The sequence below is a fragment of the Haliotis rubra genome, unplaced genomic scaffold (genome assembly GCF_003918875.1).
Source record: "Haliotis rubra isolate DU_JTF1 unplaced genomic scaffold, ASM391887v1 Scf7, whole genome shotgun sequence".
Classification (NCBI taxonomy): Eukaryota; Metazoa; Mollusca; class Gastropoda; order Lepetellida; family Haliotidae; genus Haliotis; species Haliotis rubra.
Window position 1 is genome coordinate 2285576 of NW_025767412.1, and position 21052 is coordinate 2306627.

Here is a 21052-nt window from a genome sequence, read left to right on the forward strand (position 1 = left end):
CTGACATGTCGCCAATCGAGCACGTATTGGACCACCTTGATAAAGGTATTCAACGGAGACAGAATCCACCAGTTACAGTACAGCAAATGACTCAAGCCCTTGTCGAAGAATGGAGGCGAATCCCAGCTGATGTCATCAGACGCCTCACAACTTCAGTCAGAAGACGTGTGTTTGCATGTACTCTCCCCAGAGGTGGACAAACTCGCTATTAGAGACTTCTGTTCACGCTTTGCTGTGTTTCCCGAATGGACCCACTGATCGTGAATTCTCTAGTTTGACCCCATGTCGACCATAACCTGTTCAATCAGTTATCAGCCTTGTTAAAAATCGAACGTTTGTACTAAACACGTGCCTATGTCATTGCTTCACAAATTATAAATTGCAAATTCGATTTCTTGTTGTTGTTTTTAAGTGAGATCAAACTGAACAAGGAGAAAGTATATTTTGCTCGTCAGTATATATAGATCTAAGAGATTGATAATCATTAAATAAATATCGATCGATTACCTATAAATATAGGAGAAGGACAAATGCCCCAAAATATTGAAAGAAATTAATATATTTCATGTCACTGGTGAGTGGTGACATGTTTATGAAGGTTACACACAAAACAGCGTTCTGAACTTAATTTGGAAGCAGCCCATGAAAAAAAAGAAAATTGTGCATTGACTGCGAGTAAATATAATCTATATTCTATCACAAACGTTTATGTTCACAGAGCTCCAGATAAGATTTAGCTCATGTGGGTACTGTACCCACTGTATTTTTTTGGAGTGGGTATTATGAATGTTGAGTGGGTATTTCATTTTCCGTTACCCACTGCTTTCAAATATGTGCGTATTTCAGTCATTTTACTCACCTAAGTATTATGTCATTGAGTAAGTTTACTAAGCAGGTATGTTCTGTCTTATGTCATACCTAATCAAAACCAACTTAAATATAATGGAAATGATTTCATACAAAAATCACTCATCCTATACTGACAGTACAACACTTGTCCTATACTAACAGTACAACTTGATAGCAATCGATGTCTTTTTCATAACGCAAGCGATTTTTATAAATATATTCCGTACGCATTTGTTTTACACTTTTTGCGTATCTAACATTTTAAATGCGTAATTGATACGCAAGAATTATTTTTCAATGCGTAATTGGAAATTTTCTATGCGTATTTTACCCGGATACGCAGCTTATCTGGGCCTCTGGTTCAATACTATCAATGACACTTTTTCATATCAATCAGAATTAATAATCATTCCTATCGACAATATATCTGATTATTGATCTTTAAAGCCAGCCCTACTACAAGCCATACAAAATAGGCTCTGTTATTTTTAGGCCCCTTTTTACAATAATCGTAAAGATAGAGAAACGTATCTGCATATTTGAAATGTCACATAATACGAATCATTCATAATAATAACTGATGGCTAATTTATTCAAGTGATACATAAATACTAGGTTCTGAAGCTCACCTGAATTGTTACAGAATATCATTATTAGTCGGAGAGGTCATACAAGAACGAATCAGACTAAACTGGAATTACATTTCTACACAACAAACATTCACACAACATGTTCATCTTATCATCTGTCTCATGCACCACAGGATCTGTAGACTGACAAAATTATATGTTATCATAACAGAGATAGCCATCCGACAAAAGTCTAAGATTAAAGCTTTGCCAAATATGACAATATACGACAAAAATTAATATATCACAATTCAGTACAGATACGTCCAGGAATAACTGATCAGTGATCAAAAGGACATGTTCAATATCATGAAGTAGTGTAAGGTCACATTACAGCAAAAGATGTGTCCGAGGTCACACCAAAACAGGTGATGTGGATCAGGTTACATTACAACAGGTCACCTGTGAAGCACATCACAACAGGTGACATGTGAGGTCATGTCACAGCAGGTGACAGGTGAGGTCAGGTCACAGCAGGTGACACGTGAGGTCACATCACAACAGGTATTGTGTCCGATAGCACAACACAACAAGTGACATGTTAGGTCATGTCACAGCAGGTGACACGTGAAGTCTCATTACAGCAATCTATACGCAGCATGTAAAATTAGCATAGGTGTGTACGAATATAAATTTGTTTTGATTGTAGTTTACATGATTGACAGAATCCATTAGCGTACCCTTTCAAGAAGAACATGTGGAGAGTGACAATATGCTGTACTTGTACTGTCAATGAAGACAGATGGTATGAGATTCAGACTATCTAAAATATATATATTTCTCCATGATTCACAGTGACAAAGTCTTCTGGCTTAAGTCCTGCCTTTGATACCTCTTCTATGAGGGTTTCTCGAGGTTCCAAGTAGTGCTGAAACAAGATCGCATGGTCTTAGTTTACATAGAAAGAATGAGGAAATGTTTTCTATCACATTGCAACTGTGGTAGCATCTAAATTACGAGGGAATGAACGAATTGACAAACAATTAGTTAATAATATCACAACAATTCCAATTGTCAGGATTCAAGGACATGCAAGCAAATGGATCATATTATTGTAACAAGGGGGCTGAGGTGAAATGTTGTGTTCAAGACTTACAAAGCAACATGTATGTCCATATGTGTATGGCTTCTTGAATGTGATGATCAGTCCACCAAAGGCTTTAACATTAAGGTCGTTAAACAATATTTTCTTTAATTTCATTTTCAATTTGTTGTCATGTTACATCAATGTCCTGAAGTTAGTCCATTCTATAATAATAAATTCTGACTTATGAATACAAATAGTTATACCTCATATGCCATCATTTTGAAGGTGCCCCAGTGGATGCCAACTGACTTGACGGCTCTAATATCGCGGTGGATCTGCACCGCCTCCTGTGGGCCGACGTGCTGGGGAGACAGGAACCAGCTGCAGGGAGAGACAAGAAGCTTCCATTGTTTATCGAAAACATTTTAAGTGATAACCAAATGGCTTCTGTTACATTACTGCCGTGAACAATGATGTCATAACACGATAGCTGGGATCGGGGGGACTAAATGATATAGGGGTATACTGGATACAGGAACAATCAGTAAAATAACACGATAGCTGGGAAAGGGGGGAATAAATAATATAGGGGTATACCGGATACAGGAACGATCAGTCAAATAACACGATAGCTGGGATCTGGGGGACTACATGATATAGGGGTATATGAGATACAGGAACGATCTGTCAAATAACACAATAGCTGGGATCGGGGGGACTAAATGATATAGGGGTATACCAGATACAGGAACGATCTGTCAAATAACACGATAACTGGGGTCGGGGGGACTAAATGATATAGGAGTATATGAGATACAGGAACGATCTGTCAAATAACACAATAGCTGGGATCGGGGGGACTAAATGATATAGGAGTATACCAGATACAGGAACGATCTGTCAAATAACACGATGGCTGGGATCGGGGGGACTAAATGATATAGGGGTATACCGGATACAGGAACGATCAGTCAAATAACACGATAGCTGGGGTGGGGGGACTAAATGATATAGGGGTATACCGGATACAGGAACGATCAGTCAAATAACACGATAGCTGGGGTCGGGGGGACTAAATGATATAGTGGTATACCGGATACAGGAATGGTCAGTCAAATAACACGATAGCTGGGATCGGGGGGACTAAATGATATAGGGGTATACCGGATACAGGAACGATCAGTCAAATAACACCATAGCTGGGGTCGGGGGGACTAAATGATATAGGGGTATACCGGATACAGGAACGATCTGTCAAATAACACCATAGCTGGGGTCGGGGGGACTAAATGATATAGGGGTATACCGGATACAGGAACAATCAGTTAAATCGCATGTTACCTGGGGATCGGGGGGACTAAATGATATAAGGGTATACCAGATACAGGAACGATCAGTCAAATAACACGATAGCTGGGGTCGGGGAACTAAATGATATAGGGGTATACCCGGATACAGGAACGATCAGTCAAATCGCATGTTACCTGGGGATCGGAGGGACTAAATGATATAGGGGTATACCGGATGCAGGAATGATCAGTCAAATCACCGATTCTGACTACTTATGTGCTACAAGCATGAGGATACTGGAAACATACTGAAGTCCTTCCTGCAATCCCCAAAGGTGTCATGACAGTATCAATTTGGTCAGGTTGGACTCATGAGTTCTTCAGATTGGCACTAGAAGTTGGGGTGAATATAAGCTAACAATGCTCCCATTTCAGTAAAAAGTAAATATCTTTGGCATGACAATGCTACCATATGTGCTTTCCATAACAAAATGTAGACATATTATCCACACCTTGGTTTAAAACATCCAATTGGTATAGCAGCAAGTGTAAAGTTTCCATATTTCCAGCCAATCTGCTTGAATGCTTCACAATAACCAGTATCTCCACCGAAGAAGAAACTATGCTTTGGACCAATCAAAGCCCAGCTTGACCACAGTGCCTGAAGTAGACAAAACAATTTCATTTAATATGATAATTAACTCACAGGCAGCAATGGAAAATATGACACAAGTCAGTGGATATTAACAAATAGCAATTAACACCTGTTATTTCATTGCACTTCTTTATCCAATCCCTTTCCAGCAATTCATAAGGAATAAGTTACCTTCCAAAAAGCACATGGACAAATTGATTGTACCTGCCGATCCACATACTCAGCTGGCTACCTACCTGTCTACAAAATATCCTGCTGTTCCACCTGCCTACTCAACTGCTTTAGGGCAGTGGGGTAGCCTAGTGGTTAAAGCGTTCGCTCGTCTCACCGAAGACCTGGGTTTGATTCCCTACATGGGTACAATGTGTGAAGCCCATTTCTGTAGCCCCCCACCGTGATATTGCTGCAAAATTGCTAAAAGTGGCCTAAAACTAAACTCACTCACTCACTCACTCACTCAATTGCTTTATCCTACTCCTGCATTACCATAAGAGGTGGGTATGTAAGTCCCAAAACTTTCAAAGTAAAATGTAAATTTACCCCATTTTAAACGTAGTATTTTTGTTCTTTTAACTGCTGGCTAAATTTTCCTACAATTTTCCTTCAGCGGCTGAAGGGATGGCGGAAATCCAGCTAGGGTCCATACAGGTAGCAAAAGTAATGTAAGTCCCCATGGTTCCTAGTATGGTGATCTACCTTCAGTTGTTGGCGATCTACAGTCTGTGTTTTATACTGTATTGTCTTCTTAGTTTTATATTCATATCTGTGATTCTCTAGTATTTTTACTGTCCATCGTCAACAGGTTTATATCTTCAAAATGTCTTCACTTTTTATTGTATAAATTGTTTTCGTCAAGATATGGCTGAGATATTGCCGATGTGACGTTAAATATTAACTCACTCACTCACCCATAAGAGGTCTAACAATACTATTGGTGTGATACATTTAGTGCATCCGATGCAGTAGTTTCTTTTTTAGAAGTTGAGTCCCAACCCTAAATCATTTGTTCTTAAAGTTAAGAATCAAACATGAATACTGTTTGGGAAGAAACGTACAGACTGGAGGGCATTGTAAATGTTGTACATCTATTGCAAGTTGGGAAGTACAAGGAATCTGCATTGTTGATCTGTTTCCGTTATCATTCACAGTTTTACACCAACCTAATTTGTAATGTATCACATGTATTACAATAAAGGAGTTGTAAATCGATGTATTGTACTGTTGGCCTAATATCAGGATACAATACTCTATGATTATATGGTTAAACCATTCTAGCAACCTTCCTAGACAAAAGAATATGCCTACTTGACTCCTGTGTTTGTGCCTACTCACCCTCCTGCATACACTCTCCCAACTCATCTGCCATATTATCTGCCTATTCACCCACCTGTGACCTGCCTATTCATATATCTGAACACCTGCCTATTCATATGCCTGAACACCTGCCTACATACAAATCTATCTACCTACCATGATTATCCTTCTACCAACCTCGGCCATACAGTGTAATACCTGCCTACTCATATGCCTGAACACCTGCCTACATACAAATCTATCTACCTGCCATGATTATCCTTCTACCAACCTCGGCCATACAGTGTAATACCTGCCTACTTATATGCCTGAACACCTGTCTACATACAGATCTATCTACCTACCATGATTATCCTTCTACCAACCTCGGCCATACAGTGTAAAACCTGCCATATGCCTGAACACCTGCCTACATACAAATCTATCTACCTGCCATGATTATCCTTCTACCAACCTCCGCCATACAGTGTAATACCTGCCTACTCATATGCCTGAACACCTGCCTACATACAAATCTATCTACCTACCACAATTATCCTTCAACCAGCCTCGCCATACAGTGTAATATTTTCATGATGTTCTCAACACACTCTTTCAAGACTAAACCTTTGAATATCATCATGATCATATACGTATTGTGGCTGTTGTACAATAATAGTTTAAATGTTACAAACCTTATTTGTATCTAGAAGTGTCCTCTTGCACCAATGCTGGCATGGTGTGCAAACGACCTTCACCTCTGACCTTCCTGTGAAAATGTCTTCATCCCACCATGACAACTCTACAACGTTTTCACATCCTCGATCAGACATCCATTTTCCGATTCCGACAGGAACATACCATCTCAGGTTCTTACCGTACTTCCTGTTGAGCGTCTCCACCGAATACAGGTCCAAGTGGTCGTAGTGGTTATGACTGACCACTACAATATCAATGTGAGGCAGTTCTTCTATAGTGCATGGTGGGTCGCGGTACCGTTTAGGTCCCATGAACTGGATTGGTGAGCACCTGTTACTGAATATTGGGTCAGTCAGTATAGTGACACCATCCACTTGCACTAGTGTTGAAGCGTGCCCAATCCACATGTATCTCACACCAGTTGAAGGTGGGGCTGAAAATTCTTCAAAGTTGGGTTTCATGATAGGAAGGGTTCTGTCCAGTTCCTGAAAAATTAAATTGCTGGTAAGCCTCTTCATCACCACCTAATATGCCAGGCTGAGAAGCAAACAATTCCTCATTGGTCCTGTTATCAGTGAATAGAAGTAACCTCTGTCATTAATTATTACACGAATCAGAAATATTTAATTTTGCCAATTTTGGAATTTTTACTGACATATGCAGCAACATTGGCTCCAAACATCTGCCTCTGACAATGTGTTGATAAATCCCTGCTACATAATGTTAACAACTGAACGTGGTCTTTGCGGTTTATTGCTATTGTATTTTAAACAAATGATCCCCTAAAGAAAGCACAGAAATGTTTACCACTTCAGTATGGATTATTTATTTGTTTGTTTGTTTGTTGTTTAATGCTGCACTTAACAATATGCCAGCTATATGGCAATAGTATGGCACTGAAAAGGCAAGGGAAATCTCACATTATAACTCATTATCCACAGATCGTGATCATAACTCTACCTATGAAATGCTGCGTCTTTAACTACGTGGCCCACATTTGATTGTGACACTGTCAATGGTGTACCTCTTTCTTTGGCTCCTCCTTGTTTTCCCCTCCTCTGACGAATTTAATCAAGTTCCACAAACTGTTGTACCTCCATGTATCCCATGGGTTTTTGTATCGGCCATTCTCAAAGATAGGCTTGGACAGCTTCATCTGCTCACTGTCTGACTGGATATGCAAGGAATTCAAGTCAGGCTTATCTGCTTCTGTTGTGGCCATTTCTTCATGTTCTGTCCCTGTGGCAGCCATTGTACAAAGCTGTAATAGGAATATGATATAGTGTAATACAAAATCATTCGTTAACAAAATCAGTTTGTCATAACTGACCAATCTTCAATATAAATCAATGACTCATACAGAGCATATTTTCCAGGCATTTCATGCAAAAATACCTCTTGTCATCATGATTTGAAATAATATATTCATGAAAATATCTCATTTATTGAGTATGTTCAAAGTGTTTCATTATGTACAGATGTATGGAGGTACAAATGAAAACTATATTAATAACAAATAGTACTTGTTCCTGAAGAGTTGGACACAAAACTTGTGGCTGATACTGCTTGTGATGATAAACAATGATAACGAACACCACCATCCACTGTTAATAAGTAATGTTTTCCTGGGGTGGTGGGGTAGTCTAGTGGTTAAAGCGTTGGCTCGTCACGCCAAAGACCCGGGTTCGAATCCCCACATGGGTACAATGAGTGAAGCCCATTTCTGGTGTCCCCCGCCGTGATATTGCTGGAATATTGCTAAAAGCGGCGAAAACCAAACTCAGTCAGTCAGAAGTAATGTTTTCCTAGTCTCTAATTTATTGATCAGTCATTTAAGATGATGTGCCCTTATCTCACCATCGTCCTAAGCAAGTGATACAACTGTTGCCATCATACTCATCCTGTTTCTGTCTTATCTGATAGCAGCAATAGTACATCCCAAAGAACATATTTATATGCTGTTGGATGGTTTCCCTACATTATCTCATATAATCTGACAAAAGAACTTACCTGCTTAAATACTTGATAACACTGTAATACCCTGTACAGAACTATGCGTCAGTTTTTCGCTGTGTCATTGTTTAAGTACACTAGACTGTATAACGTTACACAACTCAGAACACTTCCATTCAACGCGGTTGATCTCCTCACCATGTCAGCTGTAAAGTCAATAAACCCTGGTTGATCAAAAACTGGTACTGGCTATCCAGGTGGAAAATGATTCTGTTGGTAACAACACATTTGGAATGTAAAAGCTCTTATTAGCAGTGATATATAAATTAGCAGTCAAAGATTTATTTATATATGTATGTGCGCATATATATTTAGTGCATTTAATAATGTTATTTCCTTTCATATTTGTTTCTCAAATTCACTTTTTACTGTGAGGGCAAATACAGTGTCTACAAGGCAGTCAAATCATGACAAACATTTAAGACGATGTCAATATATTCTATCACCATGATGAAACTTGGGATTTTCTTTTTAATGAAGAATGCAAATTAAATTTTATTCTCAGGAACCACAAGGTCAAGGATTGTGACAAATTAGTGTGATGTGCAGCAACACAATAGTATTCAGATTTCATATCACCAGTACAATATCATATACTGTTAAAAACTGAATGGGCTTATAATTAAGGCCCCCAACAAAAATATGACCTTTTCCGGTAACCCGACCGACCCTATCCTAAACAAACAAAACACACACACACACACGCACGCGCATTACACGACGACGCATACACACACACACACACACACACACACACATGGAGTCAAAATCATGACGAGTGCATTTCAACTCATCATTTTTATCCAAATCAAGAATGATATTTTTTATGTTTTTAAGTGTACAGGGCTAAAACGGATTGCATTGAATTGGCATAATGGGCTCTCACTGACAAACCCTGCAAAATAAATAACATAAGTAATGATTTGATATGGAAATCTTTCAATGTTACATCACAAGGCATTGTCACTACATGATATGATATCCTTGAAGACCTACTCAGGTGACCACCTGGTGCTGCTAAAAAATAATTTAAAAGTTTTAAAAAAGATAAAACCGACCCACATACCCTATTTTTAAAAAGATTGTAATAGGAAACGGATATTTTTTTTTTGGGGGGGGGGGGGCTAAACTACCAGACTCAACATAATTGTGTAAAAAGTTGACTTTGATGTTTAGTCCTGCTGGTTAATGTCATGTTTTGAATAGATTACCATTTCACAAGTATTTGAACTGCATGAGAATCTGTGAATTTTATTACATTTATTGTCAAAAAGAAAATGAGCAGTTTTCAACTAAAATAAATACCCCTTATGCCTATAGAAGAGGTTCTGCTTTTGTTCAGGAACGTTTTGCTGAGGTATTGGTTTAGCTTTAACAAACACTTATCCGGGATATAAAACCAGCAGGGAATATTAAAGGCAGCATCAGTTCCTGTATTCTCTATGATACACAACTGCCTCCACATTTAGGTTTTTGAAAGAGTTGTTACAGATTTAAACATTGCATTTTATGCAGTCATGCCAATTTTGACAAATAGTTCATTTTTTTGAATTTCTAAGATTGTAACAAAGACTTCCACAATATCATCTTTCTCTTACATCAAACTGAAACGTGTTTGATTCAGTGATAGTGTTAACATATAACAAAAGAGAACGTCAAGACTCATACATATAATACACTAGATGTCTTTCAGAACTAAATTCGTCTGCTAGAACTGGCACCTGCCATCCAAGGGCACATAACTCTGATGTAAAACATTTTGGATATTTACAAAAGACGGATCTGTCATTTATTATGAAATCGGCTATGAGTGTGAATGTAATTAATTTACAAAATGTGACGAATAGTTCTAAGTATCAAATGCCAATAACTACCAATAGATTAGACATGCAAATCTATGAAGAGTAGATTAGAAATGTTGGAAGTAAGCAACTGAAATTAACATAATTAATAAAGTTGTTTGGTGAACAGATGGCAAACGTGTCAGTCGAAAACATTTTCTTTCATACATGTTGGGCATATTGCCGTTATTGTTGTGGCTAGAATGCACTTTACCGCTCCCTTTACGATCCTTAGGGTTAGGGTATGACACCCTTTACGATCCTTAGGGTTAGGGTTAGGCACCCTTTACTATCCTTAGGGTTAGGCACCTTAGGGTTAGGGGTTAGGGTTAGGGAACCCAGCAACGCTAATTAATCTGAAAAAGTGCGACCGGTAAAGTGCAGTACTCCCATTATTGTTCTTGTTGTCGATGTTGCGTATGTTACGTGCCGTTTCTTGTGTGGGTGTCGTTTTCGGTTTAATATGAGAATACTTTTAGCACAACTCCCATTGCGCATGCCCTTTCGACGTTTTCGCCGGTCAAGATGGCGACTCATCTGTTGAAGGTCACGAATGCACTCACGAAAGTGTTGCCGAAGACATCAAGGGTAATATAATACGCAAAACTATAGCCACTTTGAAAGCATGAACATTCGCCAAATCTGTTATTCTGTGTCCCTAGACAATATATTCAAAACCAGCAGTGTGAGATGTTTTGTATGTCCTTTTCACCTCTCGTGGTTATGTATCTAAGAACTTTCAGAAGACATGATCTTGCGTCTTTGGATACAAAACTACAACTGTTCCGACTTCAACGTGACCAGTGGTGTCTGGATTCCGGACGTCTATACTCGAATATCACTCTATGTTAAATGGAAAGGATGTTGTGTCCGTGTCCTAACTGGGTTGACCAAACATTAATTACAAAACAACTTTAGAGGTATTGTCGAGTATTGTTTGTGACGTTATTTTACACAAGCTTATACCAACATTGCGTTGATACACACATACTTTTGCATGGTCAAAATGTGTGTTACGAAAATTTTCTGATTGTGTTTTAGTTGGTGGCTAGCTTTTACTTGATTATCTCCCATTTATAATAAAAAATCACCTGTCTGTGCATCACAGATGATGTGTGCATGAGTGAAAGAGATTTAGATCTGTGTAACTGCAGTTTGACAACATTTCTAGGTGGTCAGATTTGATATGTAAGCAGTACAAAAGTTGAAAACTATACAGTTGTGAGTGAACTACCTGTAAGTGTCCCTTGTAAATGTCAAAAATGGTATCTCTAACTTCACCTTAAGTTGTGAATGCTCAGGGCCATTAACCATGATTAGTTGAAAATAGACATGAAGATTGCTGTCTTTGACTTTAGCTATGAGCCTTAAGCCCCCGGTCTTGTGAAATTATGTTTGGTGTAGTAAGATCAGCTTATACAGTACCACATAATAACACCAGAATGTACTTGTAATGATGTTAAACATGCTAAATGTCAGGTTTGGGCAAGTAGACTGACATATGATCCTGAACAGCAGCATTCAGCTGTGCATTGTAGCATCACTACTGCTTAGCAACACACACATCACACATTGGAGTAAATTTAAAATCAGCAGTCAAGTCACCCATTTACTGTCATAAGTTATTTCATTTTTTGTTCCAATGGTTCTTATGCTTATTTCACTGACTGCCTGGCATTTTAAATCACTGTTACTTGCACATGCTTTAAATGATGTTATATATGATGAATTGTCATCTTTCATTATGCGGCTGGAACAGTGTTAAACATGCTAAAACTGAAAGAACAGTTGTCTCATTTAGCATGTTTAGTAGAGTTACTTTAATACTTATCATGACTACAGGGGGCGGTGGGGTAGCCTAGTGGTTAAAGCCTTGGCTCGTAACGCCGAAGACCCGGGTTCGAATCCCCACATGGGTACAATGTGTGAAGCCCATTTCTGGTGTTCCCTGCAGTGATGTTGCTGGAATATTGCTATAAGCGGCGTAAAACCAAAACTCAGTCAGTATCATGACTATACATGACATTGACTAGTGGACCAGTTACACAATGTCTGATCTCAAATAGTTAAACTGCATTGTCTAAGATAAATAATTCTTAGTATTTTGGTTTATCAAAGTTGTAATATATTTGTGAAGGAATTATATACTTATGTCGTTCCTTTCACAGGTACAATATGCTTTCTTCACCAACAAGCGATGGATGTCAGCAAAGGCAGCAACCTATGAACAGACAATATTAAATGTTCCAGAAACAAGGGTGACAACTCTTGACAATGGTCTCCGAGTGGCAACTGAAGACTCTGGAATTCCAACATGTACTGTAAGTAGTTACTGTCATTCATTCAGGATGTCATTCAGTATGGTCATGAAAGGTCTTTAGGGCACAGTAGGCACAGATAAAAGTTCCAGCTCTCAAGGTTTAAATCTGGTTTTGCACCCATTATAGCTCCCTTCTCTTTTTTACTGAGACAACATGATATAACTGGAATTCTGTTCAAACGACATGAAACCCATCTGAGTGTTTTTTTCTGTTTCAGGTTGGATTGTGGATAGATGCTGGAAGCAGGTTTGAAAATCAGAGGAACAATGGGGTTGCTCATTTCCTTGAACACATGGCATTTAAGGTAACAAATAGACCATCGTGACTAACATTGTCATTGTCATACACTTAGAGCACTGTAGACAATATTTGTATTGAAGGGTGTTGTTATAGTGCACATTATCAATTAGCTTATAACCCATGAAGGTCCAGAAGGTTAGAATATTGATATTCAGTAACCCATGCTTGTCGTAAGAGGCAACAAACGGGTTCACAATTGCGCAGATCAATGCTCATGCTGTTGATCACTCGATTGTCTGGTCCAAACTCAGTTATTTACAGACCGCTGCCATATAGCTGGAATGTTGCTGTGTGCGGCGTAAAACTAAACTCTCTCAATCACTCCGTTTGGCTTATGTTCTGCATACAATGCAGAAGCCCCTTTCTGGTGTCTCCTGCAATGATATTGCTGGAACAGTAAAAAAGGCATAAAAACTAAATCTGCAGAGCTGTGGAGGACAAATGGAACTGAAAGCATTAATCAGTTGATAACTAGAGGCTTGATTGGCATTTTAGAAGATGATATTTGATGAACATAGAGATTTTTTCTGGGTTACATCTTCTTTTTATTCTCGAGTACAACGTTTCAGGGCTTGTTCTGGCCATTCTTATGAGAGAATTAGTTGAGGACAGCCATAATTAGAAAAAAAAAAATCCCAGATTTACTGCACTTTCAAGAAATGTGTTTTGCTTTGTTTCTTTAACCGCTTCTTTGATCAAAATGAAAACTTAATAACAAATGTTGAAAGTACATTCATAAGTCAGGTTAATGTTTTTGTCAAGTTGAATGAACACAAGCAGTTCATCATAATTATGTTCTTCTATTGTTTCAGGGAACACAGAAGCGATCACAGACCGACCTTGAACTGGAAGTGGAGAACATGGGAGCTCATCTCAATGCTTACACCTCTCGTGAACAGACAGTATATTATGCCAAATGTTTCTCACAAGACATGAACAAGGGTAGGTATTCCCTACAGTTGACTGTCATGTGTTATACTCAACTAGGAGGTGGTTGTTGGAGGTGGGTCAGTCAGTATTTGTGAGATCCCCAAGGATCCATCGTGGCGACTTCATCAAAAGTTGGAGTGTTCATTGTTTAGCGAAACATGTATGCAAGATAACAAATTTAGGTATCAATGTTTAAACAGTGAGAGAATATTCAATCATGCACATACTTGTGTTTCAGCTGTGGACATTTTGTCTGACATCATTCAGAACAGCACTCTGGGAGAGCAGGAAATTGAGAGAGAAAGGGGCGTCATCCTCAGGGAAATGCAGGTGTGTAACCATGGTTACATCTGTTCTGTCATTGCGTACGGTTCCTCTGTAAGATGGTTAGCATAAAACTGTACACTTGAACTCTGTCTTGTTATCCATCAGCAGCAAGAGGGTCAGTGGGGTAGCCAAGTGGGTGATCTTTTGTCATGCCATAGGCCGAGGTTTTATTCCCGATACAGGTACAGTATGTTATGTCAGTTTGTGGTGTTCCCTGCTGGGATAGGGCTGAAATATTGCTGCCAGCTGTGTAAAATCACCGTCACTCCAGCAACTGTGAAATCGTTCCTACTATGCTTCTGTGTTCTGTTGCCAGGAAGTGGAAACCAACCTCCAGGAAGTTGTGTTTGACCACCTGCACGCCACTGCCTACCAGGGAACAGCTCTCGGCAGAACCATCCTCGGGCCCACAGAGAACATTCAGTAAGTTCAGGACACAAATTGTTCATATGAATGGGTACTTGAAAATATTTGTTCTGTATCCTCAATGATTAGTGTGGAAACTCTTCATGGTTTAAACCCTAATGATATTAGCAACCACTAAGTGTTGAGTGGAGGGGGTTTGTGTTAAAATGCAAAATGTTCAAGAATTCCATGTAGAAATGTTTCAGTTTACTTTGGTGTGTTGATGAGAAATGCTATTCCCTGTTTTAAGCTGAGAATATCTGAGATGTGTCGCTGTGTGTTTTCATGGTGATCTTAACCTGACTGTACACATTGAGAGATGTATGGGTTTCCAATTTTCATCTTGATGCTGACCTTGATATGTGACCATGGGTGTTGTCGGATGTGTGTCTGATTTTGATTTTGTCCATGATGATGAATGTGTGTGTTTCAGATCCATCAAGCGTGGGGACCTTGTTGAGTACATCAATTCTCACTACAAAGGACCTCGCATTGTGCTGGCAGCTGCAGGAGGTGAGGACTTGTATGGGTGCATGATGCATCATTGTTGGTGTAGGTTGAAACAGGTGTTGGTGTAGTACTGCATACATAAGTTGGTGTATTTATACATACAGGCTGTTGGTGACAGGTATGTGGTGTCCATTGCATGCAGTATATCATCCAAATGTTGGTGTATCCTGGTACATGCTGTGTGTGTGTGTGTGTGTGTGTGTGCGTGCGTGCGTGCGCGTGCGTGGCGTTCTGTCAGGTACAAGCAGATGTTTTCATCCAGTGCATCTGGTGTTAGTGTTGGGTACATACAGATGTTAGTGTTGGGTACATACAGGGTTCAGTGTGTGTGTGTGTGTGTGTGTTTTGCTGTCAGGTACAAGCAGATGTTTTCATCTGGTGTTAGTGTTGGGTACATACAGATGTTAGTGATGGGCACATACAGGGTTCAGTGTCCAGTACATACAGGTGTTACTGTCGGATACATACAGGTATTAGTGTCATGCAGATAGATATGTTGGTGTAGTAGTACATATAGGTGTTACAATATGTGTGGGTTTGTAGGTTGATACTCGTGTGGTCAGGTTAAGTTCTACTGTGTTAGTGGATGGTTTGACTTTGAGAATTAGACCTATCAACTATTCCTGTAAGAAAACCTTTATGGATTTCAGTTGTATGTGATCCATTCTTTCAGTGTCAACATGGTCATATACATAGTTCAGTGTGTCCGATTCTGCCAATTGTCTGTGTAAGTAAATGTGAACCTTGGGTATGTTTTAGATCAAGATGTTCAATGTTACAGGTGTAAACCATGATTCACTGGTCAACATCGCTAAACAACATTTCGGCTCCATCGGCACAAATTATGAGGGAGAAATTCCTCTACTGCCCCCATGCAGATTCACCGGCAGTGAGGTAGGCCTCTTCTCAGGTATCATCATCTGTCATGCACCAGAAGTATTGATCTTGTCTGATCTTGTTTATACACACCATACCCTACATCACCAGTGAATGTATGCAGATGTTTATACCAGAAATATTGCATATTTGCTCATTGATCAGCCATGCACCATTACTGGGCTGTGGTTTGAATCCTAAGTTAAAAGAGCATCTAACTCAAAGTGTTCATGAGTATTTACAGATGAGTGAGTGAGTGAGTTTTATGTTGCTTTTTGCAATATTCCAGCAATATCATGGCAGGTGGACACCAGATATGGGCTTCACACAGTGTACCCATGTGTTGAATCGAACCCGGGTTTTCAGCATGACGAGTGAATGCTTTAACCAGTAGACTACCCCACTGGCCCCTATGTACAGATGATGTAGCAAGATAGTCTATACTAATGCTAGAAGCCTGTGATCATCTTCTGCAATCCATGCTTGTCGTAAGAGGTGACTAAGGGAATTGGAAGGTCAGGTTAGCTGACTTGGTTGACACGTCATATCCCAATTGCATAGATCAATGTTCATGCTGTTGATCACTAGATTGTCTGGTCCAAACTTGATTATTTACATACCGCCACCATATAGCTGGAATAGAGCTGAGTGCGGCTTTAAAAAACAACCAACCAACAAATGCAAGAATAATTGACAACAAATTCCAGCAAGACACTTTTGTGCAAGGATGAATGTTGACGGCATGTTAATAACATCCATATTAAATTTTCACGTATATTCCTGTACACAGATTCTTGTTCGAGATGACAGTATGCCCCTGGCCCATGTAGCCTTAGCTGTTGAAGGCTGCGGGTGGTCCAATCCAGACAACATCGCCCTCATGGTGGCCAACACTCTCATCGGCAGCTGGGACAGATCCTTTGGAGGCGGTGCCAACCTTGCCAGCCCCCTAGCTGCCAACAGCGCATCAGCAAACCTGTGTCATAGTTTCCAGTCTTTTAACACCTGCTACACTGACACTGGACTGTGGTGAGTGTGACTGTTATAATGCTCACTATTGTCAGTGGATATGCACAAACATATAGTCATAGCATAGAGTGTAGGTTAAGACCTTCCTTACACCTGTCACATTGTGTTCTGCTTGAAAGCTTTAGCTGTAATCTAGATGGGCATATATCACGAAACTGAACTTGATATATCTATAAGATTAATGTAACAAGTCTGACAGATTTAAAGTTAATTATTTACCGTCACACTTTTACATTTGTTCATGTTGTTATGTTGACATAACTGACAGGTAAATTGTTCATGTAAATGTAATGATGAAAACAAACAAGTTCAAACAACTTCTTTGAATATCCATGCATGCTTTAGATGGATGCAGTCAAACACTATTTTGTCGAACTTTGATGTGTCAAACATATGGCATTTATTGTGTTGACCTTGTATATCTCTTACTATGAACATATCAAGGAAACTGTTGTGTTTCAGGGGTCTGTACTATGTTTGTGAGCGCACACAAATTGAGGATATGCTCTTCAATGTACAGGGAGAATGGTATGTTCATATTTGTCTGCATTGTTGATTGTCATGCTTTCTCTACTTATGATGACACCCGTGAAGATCCGGGTTAGAATATTGATCTTCAGTAACCCATGCTTGTCGTAAGAGGCGACTAACAGGATCGGGTGGTCAGGCTTGCTGACTTGGTTGACACACGGTCATCAGTTCCCAATTGCGTAGATTGATGTTCATGCTGTTGATCACTGGGTTGTCTGGTCCAGACTCAATTATTTACAGACCGCCGCCATATAGCTGGAATATTGCTGAGTGCGGCGTAAAACTAAACTCACTCACAATGCAATTAAAACAAAATAACTTTATTATATGTTTATTATATTCTCTTTGATGTTTAAGTAATCCCTGTTATTACTTCGATATGCAATGAACAGAAACATGATCAAAATCAAAAATCTTTATAATTTTAATGAGAACATGACATATATTTTAGTTTGGAAAGCTAATTATGGCCATATTGACTTTGTTCTATCCAGGATGAGGCTGTGTTCAAATGTGACAGACTCTGAGGTGGACAGGGCAAAGAACCTGCTGAAGACCAACATGCTCCTCCAGCTGGACGGCTCCACACCCATCTGTGAGGACATCGGGAGGTGAGGCTTGTTGTCTGTGGGGATATCGGGAGGTGAGGCTTGTTGTCTGTGAGGACATCGGGAGGTGAGGCTTGTTGTCTGTGGGGATGTTGGGAGGTGAGGCTTGTGTCTGTGGGGATATCGGGAGGTGAGGCTTGTTTGTTGTCTGTGAGGACATCGGGAGGTGAGGCTTGTTGTCTGTGGGGATGTTGGGAGGTGAGGCTTGCTTGTTGTCTGTGGGGATATAGGGAGGTGAGGCTTGCTTGTTGTCTGTGGGGATATCGGGAGGTGAGGCTTGTTGTCTGTGGGGATGTTGGGAGGTGAGGCTTGCTTGTTGTCTGTGGGGATATAGGGAGGTGAGGCTTGCTTGTTGTCTGTGGGGATATCGGGAGGTGAGGCTTGTTGTCTGGGGGATGTTGGGAGGTGAGGCTTGCTTGTTGTCTGTGGGGATATAGGGAGGTGAGGCTTGCTTGTTGTCTGTGGGGATATCGGGAGGTGAGGCTTGCTTGTTGTCTGTGGGGATATCAGGAGTCGAGGCTTGCTTGTTGTCTGATGATATGAAGAGATGGGGCTAACTTGTTGACTGAGGATATCGGGAGGTAGGTCGCTTGTTCCCTTTGAGGATATGGCGTGGAGGCTTACTATGGGGAGATATGGAGGTGAGAAGAGATTGTTACGTAAGAAGGTATTGGGAGATGAGGCAAGCTTGTTATCTCTTGATATCGATGGGTTAGACTCGCTTATTTCCATAAGATTATCAATCATCAGACTTGCTTGTCATGTATGGGAATATCAGGTAAAAGGCTTCATTGTTCCTCATGTAACAGTGATAGAAATGAGACTAGCTTGTTATCTGTGAGGATACTATGATCAGGGGTGTGACCAGATGTGCCTGGCTTGTTGTCTGTGAGGAAATTGGCAGATGAAGCTCTCTTGGTACCTGGCAGGGGACGGAGAGAGAAATCAAAGTAAGGTACCTTTATGGTATTAGCTTTACATTCCAATACACATACTCATCTTTTGCAATGTTGTTTCAGACAAATGCTGTGCTATGACAGGAGGATACCACTTCCAGAGTTGGAAGCCAGGATAGAGGTGAGTGGTGCATACATACCTTTATACCAATGTCGCATCGGATATCAGTCAAACTATCTTGGTGCTCAAACTTTCAATCACTGGTTTGTCTGACCCTGTTTTAAGTCTTCAGTGACATAGCTGGAGTATTGTGGACTACAGCATAAAACAACAGTCACCCGATTCACTCTTTCAGAGTTTATCAAACTGAAAGTCAAGTGACTCAACGGTATATGGATGACACTTTATTAACATTTGTATTTGTCTTGCTTCCAGGCCGTCAATGCCAAAGTGGTGCGTGATGTGTGCATGAAGTACATCTATGACAAGTGTCCTGCCGTCGCTGCTGTTGGTACGTTTAGCAAGTCCAATAAAATAACTGAAAAATATCAGCTGAATTAGACAATGTATGGTAGTTCTGTATGTTTTCATGACCTGCCATATCAATCAGTGGTTTGTCTGGTCCAGATTCACAGAACTCCATGATGTAGCTGAGGGCAGCTTTGAGAAGTTACTTATATTTGTGTAGAACTCTTCTGACATACTTCTGTGTATTTTTTGTGTCCTCTGTTATATTAATCATTGGTGGTATGGGTCTGGATTATTTATTCACAGAAAAAAACATTTAGCGTGAATGTCAAGTGCAGCATTGAGTACTTGCTTTTATCATGTGTATTATGAGTAAGAGATGAATTTTTCCGACATGATATTTTGTATTGAATGTGGATGGTCACTCATGCTAGTGTATTTTTCCCAGGACCTATTGAACAACTGCCGGACTACAACCGTATCCGAGCTGCCATGTACTGGCTGAGGTTATAATGCTGTAGCTGTAGGAGAAGCGACATGAACTTTATCAGTGGTCTGTTCCCATGGACAGAGAATGGAACTGTGTTTGTGCGAGATGGACATTATGTTTATGTGAATATTAACTTCTTTTCATCTGTGAATAGCTGTGCGTGCTTCTGACATCTCGTTGAAAAAAAAGATGTTTATAAAACTTATCCTGAAAACCTGTGGTTAGAAGTTTCAAATGTGTTCAGAGGAATGCATCAAGGGGTGATCAACACAACCTTGGTTTCTTAGGATAATAAAATTCAAGATATACAACTTTACTTGTGTTATTCTTCGCTTTTAATCATGGTATGAACACTGACCAAATGTGTTGACTGTATCAGACCATGTATAGTCCGTTTGCTGCAAATTCGTACCTATGAAATTCGAAACCAACAAATCATCTTAAATGGCATGAATGTTAGTCATTTGTCCATACCAACTCGTCCTATAATTTCAGACAGTGGCATGAAGAAGGGAAAAGTTGTTTAACAAATGACCATGTAAATGTTGGTGTCTTAATGACTGTTGTGAAAAGGGGGTACGCCCCATATTTCCTTTACTGGTTGATCTCACCCTAGTCATATCTCCCATTGAAGCCAGTTTGGGATGATAAAACATATATGGTCATGACATAGGCCAGTCTGACATTTTATCTGATGAGATATAAATCCCAACTGAGTCCCACTAGCATGGTCTGGTACTAACAAACCAAGGACCATAAATGGCATGGAATATATTGAACCCTCAATCACAGCCAATTCTTGGGGTCATGAGGCTGAGGTGAATTGGGATTTCTTGTGTGTGCTTTCTCTGACTCCAACCTGACCAGTCCTTGCTCTTTGACAACAGGGTAACATGGTCACAAGTACCATGTTTCAACATCTTGGGTATAATGTAGATCAAAATCCCCACCCTTCTGGCATTCACCTGCAAACCCAGAGAGATGGTGTGGGGGTCATGCCTAGAAAACATTGGGTGTTCAGGAACCTTGGTCGGTTGAAAAAGTATTCCCAGATAAGATGTTTTT

At 39.9% G+C, this 21052-nt stretch overlaps 2 protein-coding genes across 2 annotated transcripts; one reads left to right on the forward strand and one right to left on the reverse strand.

Moving 5' to 3' along the window:
• Positions 1-1418: 1418 nt before the first annotated feature.
• Positions 1419-8636, reverse strand: LOC124258699 (N-acyl-phosphatidylethanolamine-hydrolyzing phospholipase D-like). The gene is made up of 6 exons (XM_046692771.1): positions 8452-8636; positions 7466-7702; positions 6438-6926; positions 4307-4455; positions 2769-2886; positions 1419-2346 (listed from the first exon to the last, which is right to left on the reverse strand). Exons 2-6 carry the CDS (start codon positions 7691-7693, stop codon positions 2242-2244), a joined length of 1089 nt encoding a protein of 362 aa, XP_046548727.1. The 5' UTR covers positions 7694-7702; positions 8452-8636; the 3' UTR covers positions 1419-2241.
• Positions 8637-10781: 2145 nt separating this feature from the next.
• On the forward strand, positions 10782-20298 carry LOC124258670 (mitochondrial-processing peptidase subunit beta-like). Its single transcript, XM_046692744.1, has 14 exons — positions 10782-10883; positions 12464-12616; positions 12834-12920; positions 13729-13858; positions 14085-14176; positions 14490-14596; positions 15012-15091; positions 15870-15982; positions 16755-16993; positions 17456-17521; positions 18019-18135; positions 19152-19209; positions 19465-19540; positions 19946-20298. The coding sequence occupies exons 1-14, from the start codon at positions 10821-10823 to the stop codon at positions 20008-20010; spliced, it is 1446 nt and encodes a 481-aa protein (XP_046548700.1). The 5' UTR covers positions 10782-10820; the 3' UTR covers positions 20011-20298.
• The last annotated feature ends 754 nt before the right edge of the window (positions 20299-21052 follow it).